Below are 20030 nucleotides of genomic sequence, written 5' to 3' on the forward strand. Positions count from 1 at the left end.
AGTGCCTTCTAGTTCTTATATGTTATTGACATGTTGTCCTTAATTGTGGCTTGCATAAAGTTGATATCTACGTGGAAAGTTCAATTCATTTGGTTATCATAAGATAGTAAATTTCAGGTCGACCTTTGCACCGTTTGTGTGTTTTGTTGTGAAATTAGACCAGTGATCCACTACAATAATAGACAGAATGCAACTTCTATTGCACAGAATTATATAATCAGTTCCCAATTTCAACAATCACCATATATATCTGGGAAGAGAAATAACATTCCTTTGAATACTCTCTATTATTGGTTGATATTTATTGAAAGTCACAAATTTTTATAAATCTCACTTCTCAATTTAATGATTCACCTAATTTTATAATTTTCAATAAATTTTAACAAATGGTAGAATGTGTGTTAGAAAATATGTTACTAACACTTCTCATACAGAAAATCTATTTCTGAATTCCAAGAAAAAACTAAAAAAGAATAGTGAACTAATTTCTAAGAAAAGCAATAATAACAAATGGTTATCATAATTAACATATATGATTTTAGTTTCCTTTAGGCATGATATAGAGCAGTTACTTGTTCCCTCAAATTAGAATTGAAACTAATCAATGTCTTCCAATATGGTGTGTCAATTCCCATAATGACCTTTCTATTTTGTCTCAATTCTGGCTACTTAGCTAGCAACGGATATGAAAGGTATTATGAGAAAACAACGTAAATAGACAAATAGACAGTGCCTAAAGATCTAAAGGGTACATGATTTAACTGCTGGCCTTTTCGTGCCAAACAAAGAGACGCCAAAATATTTTAAAACGTGAAAGGGCCCACTGTCACGCGGGTTAGTTATAGTGCCGTATCACTGGAAGTTTTTTAAATGGTTAAAAATATTTCTTCTAAAATTAAACATCTAATTTGATAATATACAATTTTCTCCTGACATGAACAATATCTGAACCTAAAATTTTGTATTTATTTTTTCAAAAAAAAAAAAAAGACGAGAAAGGGTCACAAAGTGAGCTACATCCACCTAGCTCACTCATCATCCGAACGTTATATCTTAAGTTCATTGATAAAAAGAAGAAACAAAAGAGCATGTACAAGGTTGGAGAAAAGCACTTCCAAACATGAAACAGTCAAGAACTAAAAAACTGTAGCTAGGCAAAGTACACCTATTCCTGAGAAATTCCCAAGAACAAAAAGCAGGGATTGTATCCCAGCAATTAGAACATCTATTGTTTAAGGCAAAATTAGTTAGTTTGTCTGCATACACATTGCTCTCTCTATAAATGTGAGAGAACCTAAACTGTAAAAAAATAATTCTATACAAGAAATTTAACTATCTATTTCTAATAGAGTGGGAGACCAAAAAGGTTTTAGAAAAAGCTTGGACAACCAGCACAGTGTCACATTCGAGCCAAACTTTGCTCCAACCTTTGCTGAAAGCAAACTCCATAGACAAAATAGCAGCAATAACTTCGGCAAAAAGAGTAGATTGCACACCAATATAAAATAAATTTTTGTATTAAATTTTGTATATATATTAACCTAAATCTCTTACCTATAGTTGGGCATTTGGGTTTGGGCCTACAATGGGTTTTTTAGTCAACCTGATTAAATCATAGGGTAAAGGGGTTTATCCACGACCCCCCACATGCATTTTACAATTTAATATAAAAAATATAATTATAATAAATAAGGGGTATAAACTAAATAAAAAATATATAAAATTTAAGTATTTTTTATACGGTTTAATGGCAGGTGAATGATGATATAATATTTTGATTTAATATAAAATTATAGATTAAGTAAATATGATGTAAAAAAATACTTTTATAAATTGAGTAAACATGATGAAGAATTATATTTTATTAGTCAAATGCAGGCCAGCCCACTAAACCCGTGGGCTATGCAAGACAGGTATGCATGCTCACTAAGAATTGGCTTTTTTGAAATGCAAGATTTATGAGACTAGCTTTACGGGTTGTGGGTTTTGCGGGCAGGCTTACTCACATCCCTAACTCATCTTACAAATAGGTCATCCTCAATGAGCTATAAAAATTTAGGTCCATTTCCAACTATTATGAATATAGGTTATATTTCCAAAAATGTTTCTTATAGAATTAGAAACTCGATCTATTACTATTTATTATTTATTGTTTTTATTAATATGTAATTTTTATTATCTTTTAATATTTCACATCAAATATTTGAATTATGGTTTTAATTTTTTTATATTGTAAAAAATTATAAATTAATGAATTGACAAAAAGATAAAATTTGAAAGGGTCAAAACACAAAATAAACACATGCACGAGATAAATGAAAAACAAATAAATGTTAATTTATCCACACAGATTCTTGCAAACTTACCCCTAGAATGGATAGATGTTAATTTATCCACCTTGAGAAATTTGCCAAGACTCGTGCCAATCCTCTGAAGAAGACATCATTATAAAACTTAATTGGAAGACGGTAAATGTTGATCCAAATTGCCATCTTCTTCGTAGTTTCCGCATTCATAAGGAAAAATGGCCTCCTTCTTTGCACAATGAGATAATGGACTGTAATCATCCACAGTTCTTCAAACAACGCGATATTATAATCATCTTGGTTACTGAAAACCACTTGATAGAATCCCTCATGAAGGTCAATGATCTGAATAGTGCCACTTTTTGCCAAACTTCATTGTAATTTTGCCTCTAGAGTCTGAAAACTAACTCGTTTATTAAGAACATGCATGCACCACGAGAGTATTCAACCATGAAGAGGCCCATCTCATCAATTCTACATCGGATAAGGGAATAGCTGAGCCATCCATATTTTGCTCCACACTGTTTTGATGCTCCATTATTGGCACTTCTTCCATCACACCATTCACCGCCACTCCCTCCATAGAGACATCATCACCAGTAACTCCCCCCATTGTCGTAAGGAGTTTATCTACATAAGATAATGCTTCCTCACCCACACTAGCTTCTGTGTGATCCTTGACTTTCTTTGTACACTGCAAGTGTAGATCATCCTCCTGTATGGTTGAACTAGTATCGCTTTGTTTCAAAACCCTAGCAGAGCTAACCATGACTTAATTTAGTGATGAAAAGCAATTTAACTAGACTCCATCTTGTGACACGCACTTGGCATTAACTACATGTTATAACTTATGCACACATTGTACAAATGCTAGTTCATATAATGTTAAAATTAAGTAAGATACTTTTGTTAAACTAAGGTTCTTGAGCTTTTTTTTTATCTTTTGCGATAAGAAAACGACTAATATTCAGAAGGAAAATTTTAATGTTTATAATAATTTTATTCCTTTTTAAACAAATTGTCTTATATAAATGAATTGTTTATTAAATTTCAGGGGTTAAATTATAAATACTTGCTTTGATCTTTATATTTATTGTAAATTAAATTATGAAGTTTTAATTTCAGAAATTCTCCTCAATTGAACTTAAAATATTTTTATTTAATAGATAAATAAAACTTGAGTTTAACGGTCATTCATTAATAATATAAAATATTTTTATATTATTATCTAATCACAATTTAATATGATTATAAAGTTATTATCATACAAGATAATATGATTGTTATTGGATAATTATATAAAAAAATTTACAGTCATTATATAACCATTTTTCTCATAAAACTTATTCTAACAAATTATTAAAACATGTGACTTTGAGTTTTTGAAATATTTACGGTCTACTTTACAAAATATAAAATAAAATAAATAGAATTAGATAAGTTTCAAATTTTCCTTTCCATTGTTTAAGATTAAAATACATTTCAGTCTACTTTACAGTCTATTTTATATTAGGTATATTTTAATTGTATTTTTTATTAATATATTTTAATTATGTTAACACTTGGCAGGTAATTTTAGGAAGAAAAAAACCAAAGAAAAAGGTTGGCAGACGAGACGAGAACAGTGCGGGCGCACGATAGATGTCATCCGTGGGGTCCATGCTAACGAGCACGCATGGCTACCTATTCCACCTTCCCCTAACCCTACTGCTCGCCTGTCAACTCAACCATTCTCTAATCTCTCTCTCTTCTATATATCTTATTTTAGTTTAGTTTTTCTGGTTTCTACACTTCTCTTCCTATAATGTTTTTGGCATCAAAGTTAGTTTGGTTAAAAGTGGACTGGTATCTCTCAAGAAAAATACTAATTTCAAGTATTGTAGATGAACGGCAAAATCATTAAATTGGGTCCCTTTTATAAATTAATTATCAGAATGGATCTGTTTCATTATTATTTATCAAGGGGTCTATTATTTTACTACAAAACACTTATCTGAGGGACGCGTTTCACCAGAAGGCAACACGTGGCGTGACTTGACAAGTTGACAGGGGACGATGGGACAGGGGGAAGTAGTGACCTGCCAGGCGCTACCCGTAGTGGTGGCCTGCCAAGCGCGACCACTAGTGGTAGCCGGTCAGGCACATCCGGTGGTGGGCCCCAGGCACTTCCCTCTTCCCTATAAAATCTCTTTCCCTCCGTTTCATTTTCATTACAAAATCGTTGAAGTGAGTTGAGTTGAATCTGACTTGTTGCTGTTATATGCATTAGTGTTGAAGCGCTTTATACCGGTTAGAAATTTTGCTCAAAACCAGTAAATATTTTTTATCTTCGATACATTATAGCATTAATTAATATTTATTTTGTTGATGATAATAATGATTATATTTTGTAGGTGCATAAACAAATTGACACGAACTATAAAATGAAATAGTAATTTTGTTTATATTTTTTTGTGATAATTAGTAATTTTTGGTAACTTAATAATTTAATTTTTGGTTATAACTATGTTATATTTGTTTGTTAATGACAATAATTATTTATTGTAGTAGTTTTTATGTCCAGCACATTATTATTATTATTATTAGTTAAGCTCATAATTATTGATGTTGTTGGTATATTTTTTTAATAGCCAAAATTTATACATAGACATTAAAAATAAATGCCGATTGTTTTGCGTCATGAGTGTGCGAAGTAGGAAATTGTTGTGACAGTAATTTAATTTATTTAAAGTAATTTGTTGTTGTTAATTTATTTTAGGTTAATAATTTATGTTATGTTAATATATTTTTTATATTATTGTTTGTTGACGACATTAATTATTTATTGTAGGACATAATCTGTGTCAGACATTTCAAACGGTTCGATCAAACGGGCAGCTTCATCATCTGTGTCAGACATTTCATCAATATCCTCATCCTCATCTAATGAGTCATCAACGTATGAATTAGATATTAAATAATCATCATCATCAAAATCTTCTTCTGAATTTGTTCCAACTGTTGCACTACCTGATTCATTGTGAAACATATTATTTCCGCATGATAACAATGAATTTGTCAAATTAATTGCAGAAGCACCCGCAACATCAACTTCAACACATAATTCTATGACATACATTTCTTGTTGTTGTTCAAAACTTTGAATCATTATTTCAACATCTTCATCGTCACAAATTTGTAGTGCAATTTATTTACCTGCAACTAAAAATCTACAAGTGATAGTAGATATACTTTCATGTTTTTGTAATTTTACCTTGTCGTGTATCCTTTTTTTTAAACTCTCAAAACTAATATCACACTTTATTTGAATAGCTTTTTTAGGGCCTTCAAATGTGATATCATCATCAATTTCGTACATCTTACCATTTAAATAGACGAGTGTAATAATTGAATTCATTTTTCAAAAATATACCTACAATAAATATTTAATGTCGTCAACAAACAATAATATAAAAAATATATTAACATAACATAAATTATTAACCTAAAATAAATTAACAACAACAAATTACTCTAAATAAATTAAATTACTGTCACAACAATTTCCTACTTCGTACACTTATGACGCAAAACAATCGGCATTTATTTTTAATGTCTATGTATAAATTTTGGCTATTAAAAAAATATACCAACAACATCAATAATTATGAGCTTAACTAATAATAATAATAATGTGTTGGACATAAAAACTACTACAATAAATAATTATTGTCATCAACAAACAAATATAACATAATTATAACAAAAAATTAAATTATTAAGTTACCAAAAATTACTAATTATCACACAAAAAATATAAACAAAATTACTATTTCATTTTATAGTTCGTGTCAATTTGTTTATGCACCTACAAAATATAATCATTATTATCATCAACAAAATAAATATTAATTAATGCTATAATGTATCGAAGATAAAAAATATTTACTAGTTTTGAACAAAATTTCTAACCGGTATAAAGCGTTTCAACACTAATGCATATAACAGCAACAAGTCAGATTCAACTCAGCTCACTTCAACGATTTCGTAATGAAAATGAAACCGAGGGGAAAGGGTTTTATAGGGAAGAGAGAAGTGTCTGGGGGCCCACCACTAGTGGTCGCGCCTGACAGGCCACCACTACTGGTAGCGCCTGACAGGCTACCACTTCCCCCTTGTCCCATCGTCCCATGTCAACTTGTCAAGTCACGTCACGTGTCGCCTTCTGGTGGAACGCGCCCCTCAGGTAAGCGCTTTGTAGTAAAATAATAGACCTCCTTGGTAAATAATAATGAAACAGACTCATTCTGGTAATTAATTTGTAAAAGGGACCCAATTTGATGATTTTGCCGTAGATGAAAAATATATGCGTTAAGAGGGGAAATTTTTCAGCAAAATTAATTATTGATATAGTTAATAAATATTTTATACCTATAATATGGTTACTAATAAATCTAACATTTTTATTTTTTAAATTTAAAAAATACTTTATCCTTTTAATAACATAATTTTAAGGAAAAAAATCATAGAATAATATTAATTTAATTTATAGATCATTTAATCTTATTTAATTTGAAATATATATTTAGTTCCTTTTGTATTTTTTTATTACTCAGAGAGAGATTTATAATAAACCTTATAATGTAGCTAGAAAGAAAAACAATATATTAAAAAAAGGAATAAAGTGTATTAATTTAAGGAGATAATTTTATAATTAGGAAACAAATTGTAATCAGAATAGTCTAAAGAAAACTACATTCATAACACTTATGATAAATAATTAAAATGGGTTTTAATTATTTAAATCCTAACAAACAGACAATAATAGTTATATACTTCAATAATATTATAACACCCTTTTCTGCCTCTTTCCCACTATCAGCACTCCACGTCTCCACGAGCGATCATATATTTAAGCTTACATCATTGCAATTGCATATATGTGAATAAATATTTGAAAAAAAATAAAATTTATTTTTTATTTATTTATTGAAACTCTCTTTTAAAAAAACAATAATCTTTCACTATCGTACAGGGGCAGCATGTCTTTGGTGTTCTTTTCAATTTAAAAGAAAAATAAAAAAATCTATAAGTTATTTTCCTTTAAAAAAATATTTGGATAAATAATCAAATTCGTCTCAAAAAATATGATGCATGATAAATTAATCTATGAAAGATAAAAAAATACAAATTTAATTCTAAATGTGTAAAAAATGTGACAAATTAATTTTACTATTAAATTTGTAAGATTATTTTGTTATTAATTTATAATATTCAATGGTTAATTTAACAATAAATTATATTTTTCAAAAATCAAAATTTGACATTAAGCTATAAAGTTTATGAACTAATTTATCATTAAATTTTGTAAGATTAATTTGTCACACTTTTGCCTTCATTTACTAATGGCAGACAGGATCAAAGCTGCTCCTCTTGATGTTCAGCTCAGAAAAAGGTTATATGAAATCCTTGAGGTAAGCTAGGGCCCTACTCTCCCTTCGTGTTGTTGTTTCTGGTTTTCTGGTGTTGCTATCATTCCTCATGCCTTCCAACAGAACCTTGTCATCAAGGTGATAATCAGTTTGAAGCTGATGCCAATCCTCCCATGTTGTGTCATTCGATGATAAGCCTTGCCATTGAACAAGAACTTCTAACTTCGAGTTAGGTGTATGACGTGTGTTCAATATAGCCAGAGGCTGAATCAGGAGGTGATCATCATTAGTGTGTTCAATATAGTCACTCATTTAATTTTATTGCTAAAAAATAGTCTCAAATACAAAATAAATAAGGGACTACAAATTGGCAAAACAATGAGTAATTTTGAGCAATAAAAATATACAAGAAACTAAAAATAGACAAAAAAAAAATTAGGACTAAAATTGCTGAAAGAAAATTAACGAAGGATTAAAAATTGAATAAAAAATTTTGATGGACTAAAAATTAGAATCTAGGAAAATTGAGGAACTAAAACTTAATTAACCCTTACTTTTATCAAAACTATAATTTATTTGAGTATTTGAAATAATAATATTTTTTTATATATTTGAACATGGAGATCAGCACAAGATTATGCATTAATTAATTTAAACATCGAAAAACAACAAAACTTTTAACGCATCAATGCTCAATTCTGCTGGTGAAGTATGAATGTTGTCAGGTTTTGATAAAAGCCTAAAAAACACCTTATCATTTGTATGTCAGCCACTTGTGACAACAATTAATGAAGAATTGCAACAATTGATAGTTTTTTACGTTCTTGAATCACAAAGATGTTCGCTATCCAAGATGCATTACATATTCATTGTCTCCACTAGAATTGCATGTGCTGCTGCTGCTTTTGCTGCAGTTAACATAAAATTGAAGGAGCTGTCTCAGTTTTAGGTTAGGAAAATATTACTTAAAAATAATATCCACTAAGGAAAGAAAGGAATGTAATTCAATGCCTACCAAAAAGAACATACTATGCCACGATGAAGAAAGTACCTAACATCATAAAATACTGACAATGATAGTATGAGTATACACTAAAGGAAAAAGAAAACCTTGGACTCTTCAGCGACTATAGTTGGTTGCAGACAATTTTTAACTGTTAACTGTCTGAAACTTATATGGCAACAAAAAGAAGTCTTCACTCAAATTAAAAATTGAAATTTGGCAACAGAGCTCAAATAGAGACTATACTTCTCACATAGAGTTCCAGACAGGAAATGACTTTGATCCCAAGGTATATATGGACAATAATGCAAGAGGATCACAGATCATCTTAGCTGCACAGTTGTTCATGCCTAACACATTTTGAACTCCGACTTTACAAAACTGAAAGCTAATTATGGTATAAGCTATGCAAGCAAAACTAGCTTATCTAGCACCGAAAAAAATTATTAAAAATTATTCCGTCCTCTAAAATAACTTCAAAATTATTCTGAAGCACCAATAGCCATCTTATAGTATTGTATTTCTGTTATCAGCCAGATAGTTCATGCTACATCTTATCTTTTGAAGCCCATGTTCTGGTTGAGAGAATGGGGAAAACCTTGGAAAAAAAAGGAGAAAAAAAAATACAGAAATTCAAAAACAAGAAATCGGAGGGGATTGAATCATACCTTCCTCTTCTAAGGATCGATCTCATGATTTTCCCAGCCCAATAAGATGAAAACACTATGGAAAATCAGAACAAAACTTTAGAGAAATTAGGTTGAAAAATAAAATGTTTGAAAATGAAAGAATAAAAAGAGCCTTTTTGAGAATTGAGAAGAATGCTGACAACCTGACACAAATTAAAATATAACCAAATAATGGCAGTACCACAAAGCTAAGTTCTCTAGGGAAAATATCCATGAGATCAGACAGTCTGAGGATGTACAGAAACTGCAAAGGATTTTCTCTGTTGCTGAGAACACTAGGAAAACAATGATTGATATGAGCAACAGGGAGTGTGATGGAACTAGTAACATAACCGTGAGAAAGAACTGGTTTTTATTGAATAAAACTTGGGAAAAAGCCCCCAAGGAACCAATGCACGGCTCCAGATATTTCAACAGGTCTGGATCCACTACTTACACTGCTTTCTCAATCACCAAAAGTCCCTTAAACTGTTTACAGTTATTCCTATTTATAGGCAGCTACTTGTCTACAGTTTATAATTGAAACCCACCCTTATAATGAGTCTAATTAGCTGCAGGCCCATTCCCCTTCTTTCTAGCATAAACCCTTGTATTTCTTCGACCAAGTAAACTAGCTAACTAGTTACTAACATAAGCTTAATATAAAAGGACTTAAGCACATAACACATCTATGATGGTGATCTCATGCTTTACATCTATAACAAATTGTGTGTCCAACTATATATACCCATTACCCAATACTCAAAATATGATAAGAAGCTTCATATAAAGCTGAGTAGTACTAGTCAACTCAACTAAGTACGATGCTTGCCTCAGTTTATTTTGGTAAAATAATTGCTTATTTTTCAGCTCCCTGAGAGAGCTTTTAAAAAATACACGGTTATTTCTCTAAACTTAAGCTGAACCAAACATACCATAAGATTAAGGCCAAGTAATGAAATAATTTTGGATGTCAAGTGTTAATATGACCTCACTAAAATGTTGAGTGCACAAAAGATATAATAATAAGAGACAAGAAAGAAAAAATTATTACCCAAATGCATATTACTGAAGAAGACAACGAAAGGATGAATAGTTTATATAAGAAAAAAAAATTCCTGTCCATGCCAAAACATAAAGCGTGTAAAAGAAAAACAGACATGAAAAAAGGGTGAGATAATAGCATAAATAACTCGACTACAGAAAGAAAAGAATGATGCTTCAGAAGCCACAATAAAATATGGCATTTCCATTCCACAAGAATGAGATAACAGCACAGCTGTGACAGCGTTTCATCGCAGCATCAGGCTGCTGCAGGGAAGCTGTTGTGTCCTGTTTTTGTGGAGTGCCTGCTTCATGCCCCAAATTGTGTCAATTTGCAGTTGTTGCAGCTGAAATTGACGATATAGTTAAAAGACCTTTGCTCCAGATAACGTCATCCATCCATTTTTTGGGGGATAGTTTTGCAATTCCCACCTTTTTCATTAGATACAGTTCAAATTTCAAAACCAATTCAAAGACTGATTTACACTGAATATATATTGGTCATCCTATTATCCGCTATCTCCCTAAAATGGTTCTGGAGTTGACTGCTCCACACTGCCACCCAATTCTGACCAATCAGAACAAAAAACATATGAGTGAAATTTAGAAGAGAGCACAAAACAATGAGATAAAAGACCCATTCTAGAGAGATTAAAAATAAAACAAAGCAGCAACAGAACAGAGCAAGGCTGTATAGGTCACAGTTAGCTAGAAACAGTGACAAGTTCACCGGAAAATGGCTAGAGATCAGAGATGGCTGAAAACTGTCACTGCTAGCCAGAAAACACTTGGAAATGTTGCCAAGAGGGGTTGCTATTTGTCAGAGAGAACAGTGGTTGCTACTTCATAACAGAATGTGCACAAGTGACTGAAAAAGTAAGGTTTTGATTCTGATATAGAGGAGGTGGGACAAAGTACCAAAATTGCACCCCTAAAGCAGCTATAAGCAATGCTGTTTCATAGTTAAATTAGGTATTTTGTGATACACTCCAATAGTGCCTGCTCCAGCAGCAACTTACCAAGATTTTTCCTGCTATCGCACATGATAGCCACTACTTGAAATCATGACGATTTTCAAATTCTGTAGTGTGCTCCGCACGCTCCATAACATGATTTTGAGATAGTGCCTCTATTTGACACTATTGACAACTATGACTATGGTACTGCAATAACATGCATGGTTCACTTACAGCTTTCTGCTCTAAACTCATGGTCCACATGCTTTGCATGCCTAGATATCTAAATAACATGTTTGTCCATGAGAACTGAATAGGCACAATAGAAAGAAGGAAAAATCTCCGAAAACATAGGGATTGAATAACATCTTTCATTATACAAATTAAAAAAAAAAGGAGCATAAATGAACAGGAACAATCTTGTAAATAATTATAGTAACATTCAACTAAGGAATAATAATACAAGTTTTTCTTTTCCTTAGAAAAGCAACTCTTTCAAGAAAGGATCAGCTAAAGGTAAACCAAAACTGTAGATATTATGAGATAACCAACATTTTATACATCATGATTCTGAACACAGCCGCATAAATCCAAAAATTATAATGGAGTTCATCAAAAGAAACACTAAACCATTAACATGGTCCTTCTTGCGGTACACTTTAATTGTTTGAGTATAAACTGAGTATTGACAGGCATTCATTTTAGGTATATCCAGAGCATGCAACATGGTATGAAACTTATTCCAAAACCACCACAACACAAAAACTACTTGCAAAAGATTTGTTCTCATCATCATCAGTTGGATATGAGACAAAGCAAACTGCTATTTACATAAGACCAGGCGTATAACCTGAAGCAACAACAGACAAGTCAAAATTGCATCCGTGCTGCCGCAAGCTCCAACAGACCATGTGCTGCCCTCTGGACCTTCCCCTGCTCATAGTCCGGATCATCAGTGGGTAGCTCAAACCGGCAAACTGGGCACGTGTTGCGAATGTCCAACCACGGCAAAATGCAGTCCCCATGATAACAATGGGAGCAAGGCAGCCTTCTCACCTTCTCCTCCAACAAAACCTCATCCTTGCAAATGGCACATGCCACGTTCTTCCCCTGCAACAACTCCTCCTTGGACAACTCCACCAACGGGAGACTCTCCACAACACTCTTCGAGGCCGGAGGGCTCCCCTTCAAGGCACTCTCATTCTCAAGAAACTGCCCGAACAAAACATCATACTCGGCTGCGTACACATAACCATCCTGAATTGTTAACAAATCAGCACCACCAACAGCATTGCCCTCGTGCTCCAACACATCATTCACATTCCTCTCCAAATTGTTAACCGCCAAGAGGATCTCCCATTCGAGGTACCTCAGTGCCTCTTCCCCGGCATCCTCCTCCTCAACGGCATTTGTAAAACCCGACGCCACCGAATTCCCATCACCATCATCACTTTCAATTTCAACCTCATCAACCACCAAACCCAAATCCTCTCTCTCATTCACCCTCTCCTCCACCTCCTCCCACTCAAACCCCTCGTTCAGCGTCCTCTGATCCTCCAAACAGAGACTATCCCAACACAACCGAACATCGAAATCATCAAACCCGCCACCATCACGAATCCCACCCTCCTCGCTACTCGATTCGGATTCCGAGCCAAACCCTACAACCCTAAGCCCACCCGAACCATCCCCCACCGTGAAATTGAAAACTCTATCAGCTTCCAAAACCCTATCACCACGATGATTATCACGATCATTTGTTTGGCTTTCGGGATCAATTTCAACGCCAAACCCTAACCCTAACCCTAACATATGGTCCGTGCGATGGAGGTCGCAAACGACGTCAGAGAAGGGGTTTATGTCAGTGTCGTCGTCGCAGGAGCAGAGGCGAGAGCGAGTCTCGAAGAGATCGGTGACGAAGCAACTCACTGAGTCGGAATCGGAATCAGAGTGAGTAGATGAGAAGGGATTGGAGGAACGATGATGATTAGACATGTTCTGTTATGTTTTACGAAAATGAATTCAATGCAATTCTCTGAATCTCTCCCTTTTGTGTTGTGTGGGTGTGAAACCAAACAAGATTTTTTTAAGGTTTGCGAAATTGTTCTTCTTTGTTGTTGTTAACGTTCCTGTTTGTGTTTGTTGTTGCGTGTGTGTGATGTTCGCTTTTTTTTCTTTCACGTTGTTTTTGGTGACAGAGACTTCGAAGAGTCGCCGAGGGGATTCGAGAGTGCAAAGTTGGGGAAGGAAATGTTACGTAAGATTGGTGAAACAGAACAATGGTTGACTATAATTTCTTAAAATGGATGAATATTATTTGGCTGAGCAGTGTCTTTCTACATTTTTTAAATAATAAAAAAATATAAGTTAAATAGAGTTAATAAAAAAATAATATAAAAATAGTAAGAAATTAATGTAAGTAAAATAAAATTTAAGAAACGGTTTAAATGTAAAATTATCTAATGAAAGTGGAGAATGGTTAGTGGGTGATTATTTAATTTTGGTTAATGGATTAGTTTTAATCTACATAATTAAAGAAGATTAATTATTGTTACTACTTTAATATTATTAAGAACAATGATGAAATAATCTAAAAAATGTTATATATATATATATATATATATATATATATATATGTGTGTGTGTATGTATGTATTTAATTGGACAAATGAGTTTAATGTTGGGACTCACGTGAAATAAGGATCAATCTATCATCACAAAAGATTGTCAAATAGGATGTTGAGTAGCAAAACTAATTTGGCATGGAAATGTGGATGAACTATTTTGACATTTTTTAATATTGTTAAAAAAAACTTTTTACAACTTTCTGTGTGTATTGAAAAAAGACCTATTTGGCAATAAGATATAACTTTTAGAGACGTTAATGACATTAAGTTATTCTATTGAGGGACTTATTTGTCAGTAACATTTGAACATTTAGGCAACGAGTTTGGTTTTGCTTCTAGGGAACAACCTTTAAAGCTTGCATAAATTACTCACAATTTATAAAATTTTCTACTAAATGCAATGAATGGAAACAAAGGATGGACAATTGAATATTTAGTCCATAAATTTAAGTACTTATCCATAATGATAAACACACATCATAAAATTGTCACAAACTATCTACACAAACTAGTTAACTGCAGCAATAAAATAAAAAAAAAATCATGTGACATTATCATACTCAAAACAAGCATACCTAAAAAATTCAAATTACATAACATAATTTTGCCACAATAAAAATTCTCCAAAAAAAACATAATCCATGATAATTGTTTACACCCAAAAGGTTTGTTACGACCTAAAAAAAAAATAACACAATCCAGCATATTTCATCATTTCTTTAGTCTTTAGGTCGTGGCAGCCTTGGCATGTGAATGAAGTCCATAAAATTAGATTGGATCATCCTTGGTGATGGTGCACTTAGGAATGAAATTTTGATAGGTGCAAGAGGCCTAACTGGTGGTGGCCTAAATGCAGCAGGGTTGTTAGTACTACCAAAAAATTTGGTGCTTGCATGTGTTAAACACAAAGACAAAGTTAGTGTTGGATACAACCTTGGTGAGAAGTAACAATTGACATTACAACTAATGATGGAACAGATGTTTGTGCAGGTATTATGACTAATATTGGTTGTATACACTTGCTCCATTTTCATTTTGTGGTACAGATTGGGAATTGATAATCTCATCCTAACCAATTGTGAAAAAACCAAATAAGAACAAATGCAATGACATATTTAAACTGTAAGTTAATAAATATATATAAAAAATTATTGCGGTTTGGGGTGTTAAACTATCAGTAGCTCCAGCCTCAATCTCAGGTGCTAGTTTCCATTTCTTAAGCACGGGTGGCACTCCTCCATTTGTACATCCCCACCAGAAAGACCACATCTTGTACAAGTAATCTCTTTGTATGTTCTTTTGAGTTTGTTGTTGCTCACTTGACCTTCATTTTGATCCTTTCTCCTAGCTTTCTTTGGTCGCCTGAGTCTTTTCTTAAGTGGTGGTGGTGTAGGCCTAACATAATTTGTTTCTTCCAATATTGTTGCCTCTTAGTGAGGTGTATGTAGTATTCATATGTAGCATTGTAGGATCCTAATTGCAACAATGACATGCTTACAAGGCAAACCTATTTGCAAAAACAAAATCAATTCAACACAGACCACAAACCAGCATTGCCATATTCAGTTTTTACCCAAATTACAAATGTTTTACTTGTCAACAGTCACATCCTACATGTGCATGACTGATTTAGAAAATCCACATCCGGCTTGTTGTCATGAAATTCAATTCAAATCTACTACCTTCAAGACACTAACCTAGTGAGCAATCCACTTGGAGCTTTTATTTTTTCCATTTTCCAATTTGGATTGTTGTAAGGGAACCAAAGGACCCATTGTTGGAGCCATCTTCAGCTTTGTAGTGGTCATTTTTTGCATTGCATAACACCTTATATCCTCACACAAACTCATAATTGGCTTGCTCCTAAACTTCAGGATCTTTACATTCAAAGCTTCTCCATTGTTGTTGGTTATATTGTTGCATTTGGAATTCTCTTTGAAGTAAGCTTTTGTCTAGGAATCTTTATCCCACTTATCCAAATAAGCCCAAGCCTTATCATTCTTCCTTTTAACCGCTTCCACTTGCACATTGAATTCTGCAATAGTAGATAACATTGCACACTGCCAATATAAGCCTCTTAATTCCCTATATTTCCATTGCTTAGAAGAGTTGCACCATAAATGCATGACACAAAATTTGTGGGCAACACTAGGCATGACCTCCTTCATTGTAAGAACCAATCCCAGCACCATGCACATAGTAGAAAACCTAATGTCATTCAACAAGTTTTAAATTGACAAATAAGTCCCTAAAATTCTTAACTTAATGACAATTTAGTCCTTCAATATTTAGTATTGTAATAAATTAGTCCGCGTATAAAATAATAAGGCCCATTAGCTTTTGAATGTCTGACATAAAGGTCCATTCATACTATTGGTAGTCTCCTAGATTTGCATGCAGATGATTAAGAAACCACCTTTAGTTGTCCTTGTCTTCAACATCCGCAACTGCATATACAATAACAAAGATTGCATTGTTGACATCTTGTCCAACATCAAAAAGTAACTGACCGCCATAATAACCTTTTAAGAAACAACCACCTAGACTAATAAATGGTCTACGGCCAACCTTGAATCCTCTCTTGCATGCATCAAGGCATATGTACAATCTTTGAAACTAAGTTGCTTCTTATGGGATAGGAATGGTATCCATAACAATTGTTGACCCTTTATTGCTACTAGCCAATTTAGTAGTATAGTCCTACAACTTGGCATATTGCTGTTTAATACTACCCTTAACCTTCACCCTAGTCTCTTTCAAAGACCTGAAAATCTTCCTTTCATTTATGTGCACACCACAATCTACTTTCATGTGCTCATGTGCCTCAAAATAATTTAAAGATGGATGCACCCTTAATTTGTGAACTAACTTCTCACTTCATGGTAGCTTTCTTGTTTTTGAACACCCTTCCACAATTGTGCTCCTCCACAAAAAAAATAATTTATTTGAAAGCTTTTACTATTATCAAACTATGCACAATATATCTCCCATGGACACCTCTCAGCCTTGCATACAGGTTTAGCTCTAATTAAATCATTTTTATTCCATTAAATATCTCTCTATAATAGATGGTATAGTCTCGGACAACAACAACAAACATTCTGATAGTGTCGAACTCCATTCCAACCTCCATGTGCACATTCTCATAATGACTTCTTGAATTGAATTGAGGTAAATAACCTTTGGACTGCTATCTCCTTCATCACCACTACCAGATAAAGAGTGCAATTCGTTAGAATGATAACTATTGTTGTTGCCACTGAATCAGGGTCAATGTCTTCACCATTAGAAGACCTTTCTTCATCATCATTGTCATCAACATCAATAACTTTCTCACTAACATGCACAAGTTCATATTCTTATGTAACATCTACATGTACCCACTGGGACATCACCATTTTCAGCTATTGGTGCATCGACATTTTTAGGCACTATTCCATCACTAGTTTCACTCACTTTTTAAGGATCACCATTTGAAGCCACTTCAAGTTGTTGTGCATCGTTAAGAACTTGATTCAAATCATTAGGCAATTGAATCAAGTCCTCAATTGAAGGTACTTGCCTAATACCTTCTTCACTAACAACCTCACAAACTTTGACCATAGATCTAGTTTGCAATCATTTCTATTTTTGCCTCAATCTCATAATTAATACCTTCATTCTACTCCTCAACTTCTTTAGAAACTTGTTCAATAACAACATTAATCGGCTCATCATCACTTACTATCTTCAGCATAGCATCCGCCACATGTTCAAAATATACATGGACATCTTTGTTAGGATGAGCAGTACCTAAATTGCACATGTCCAACACATCCTTGTCAGTCTCCAAACGAAGCAAATCTCCCTCTAACCCTCTTTTCTGAACCAAATAATAGACAACAAAAAAACTGGTGAAACTCTAATCCCTAACATTTACCAAAAAATAAAGGGCACCTTTAAACACCCCAAAAACAACATGGTGAAACCCTAAACCCTAACATTGTTATCACACATTCCCTAATCCCTATCATTTCGATGAACAAACACGAGTTTTCTAGGTGCAAGAGTACAATAGAGTGAACTCCCCTCTCCCCCCTATCAAACAACATTCAAACTCAACTATAAAAAATTGGGTTTTCATTAAACCCTTACCTTCTCATGAAGTGAATACCATAACCATGGTGGTCATCGTCTACAAATGGGTGCGAAGAAAAAATCCCTTCACGGTGGCTATGGTGTCGTTGTTGGAGAGTCTGGTGCTCAGATCTAGCGGGAATATGAAAAGGTGAAGGAAGAGTTTGATGAGTAGTGAAAAGGTAACAAATGAGAAGGGTCAAAGTCTGAGACTTACCAATGTACAGTTTAAACCATATCTTTTCATTGACAAATAGGTCTTGCTGACTCGATTGTCCAATAGGCATCTTTTGTGATGAAGGATTGGTCCTTACGTGCCATGTTAGCCCTGACATTAGATTTCGCGGTCCAACTTAATGAGAGGGCTGATATGTTGACATTTTTACACTTCCAAGGATAAAAAAATATTTTCACATTTTCCAGAGACTTATATGTCAATAAATTACACTTTCAAGGACCAAATTGGGTATTTACACTATTGAATTTAAAATGATTTTAATTAAAACAAGTTATGTTAAAATGTAACTTATAGGGTTGACATAGTAATATAAGTTCTCTTTACATTCATATATAAGAAAAAAAATGATCTATTAAATAGAGGAGATATTTTTGGGTGGACAAACCTAACACATCAATCTTACACACAATCAATAGAAATTTGACAAAAAGTAAATTATAAAAAAAATATTTATCATTTATTAGAATTAATTTAATATCTTTTAATAAGGAAATGATATAATTTATTTCCTTAAATAATGATTTGATCATATACAGATATATTAAATTTTTACTAAATATAATTTATATGTATTTTTTAATATTATTATTCTTAACATATTTATATGTATTTTAAATACATTTAGTTTTTTTATGTAAAAGTGAAAATATCCGGCCCATCTAAACTTTTTTTTTAAACTAAAACTCTTGATGTTTTTAGGTGGCAACATGATCCACCCATTTCTTCTTGCAACTTTGTTTTTAGTTTTTTATTTCTTAAATATATTTTATAAAACATATCATATATAATATATTAAATATATTATTATGCATATATTTTAAAATATATTTATATATACATTTTAAAATACATATAAATATATTATAAAACATATAAAATGATTATTCTATTTTTTTACTGCTTTCTAGGCTTGTTGTTAACCAGTTAGATTAAGAACTTTTTTTAAAGTTTGTTTAATTTAAAAATATCAAGTTTAAAATAAGCAGAAATTATTTTTTTAAGTTTAACAAGGAAATAATAATAATAATAATAATAATAATTATAATAATAATAATAATAATAATAATAATAATAATAATAATAATAATGCATATAAAATAAATTTATAAAATTTATTGTTTAGTCTGTTAGTTAAGTATTTTATTTCACATAAACAAAAGATAATAAGAGAAATTGAATTTTTATTACTTAAATATTTAATATATCTTTATGTGATCAAATTTTTACTTAAGGAAATAAATTATATAATTTCTTTATCAAAAGGAATTAGGAAAATTATAATAAATGATAAATATTGTTTCTTTATGTTTAATTACTTGTTAAGTTTCTATTGGTTGTGTGTAAGGATGAGGTGTTAGGTCCGTATTAGATGATTCTTTGTGTGTAATTTTGGTTGGACCAACAACAATCATGACCCAATAAGTTTAGGAACACATGTGATATCTGAAGCAAGAAAAAAAAATTATGTTAAAACGTGTAAACAAGAAAGTGAGGTTGATTTTTTAACATCAAAATAAATAAACTTATCAGGTGAGTGGGGTAATTTATCTTACTTCTTCGTCTATTTTAAAAGTATTGTTTTAGAATTTTTGTTGTTGTTGTTTTACAAATTTAAGATGGGTAAATCACCAATTTCTTTTCTGTATTTATACTTGTTGACA

At 32.3% G+C, this 20030-nt stretch overlaps 1 protein-coding gene across 2 annotated transcripts; it reads right to left on the bottom strand.

Moving 5' to 3' along the window:
- Window positions 1-8325: 8325 nt before the first annotated feature.
- On the bottom strand, window positions 8326-13673 carry LOC114382815 (E3 ubiquitin-protein ligase CIP8-like). 2 transcript variants are annotated; one of them, XR_003660293.1, is made up of 3 exons: window positions 12239-13673; window positions 9389-11000; window positions 8326-8625 (listed from the first exon to the last, which is right to left on the bottom strand). XR_003660293.1 is itself a non-coding variant. In XM_028342448.1 (2 exons), the coding sequence occupies exon 1, from the start codon at window positions 13381-13383 to the stop codon at window positions 12259-12261; it is 1125 nt and encodes a 374-aa protein (XP_028198249.1). In that variant the 5' UTR covers window positions 13384-13673; the 3' UTR covers window positions 8326-8625; window positions 12239-12258. The 2 variants fall into 2 exon arrangements, 1 of the variants encoding a protein (XP_028198249.1); XM_028342448.1 differs by lacking the exon at window positions 9389-11000.
- Between the last annotated feature and the right edge of the window lie 6357 nt (window positions 13674-20030).

The sequence above is a fragment of the Glycine soja genome, chromosome 13 (genome assembly GCF_004193775.1).
Source record: "Glycine soja cultivar W05 chromosome 13, ASM419377v2, whole genome shotgun sequence".
NCBI classification, from domain to species: Eukaryota; Viridiplantae; Streptophyta; class Magnoliopsida; order Fabales; family Fabaceae; genus Glycine; species Glycine soja.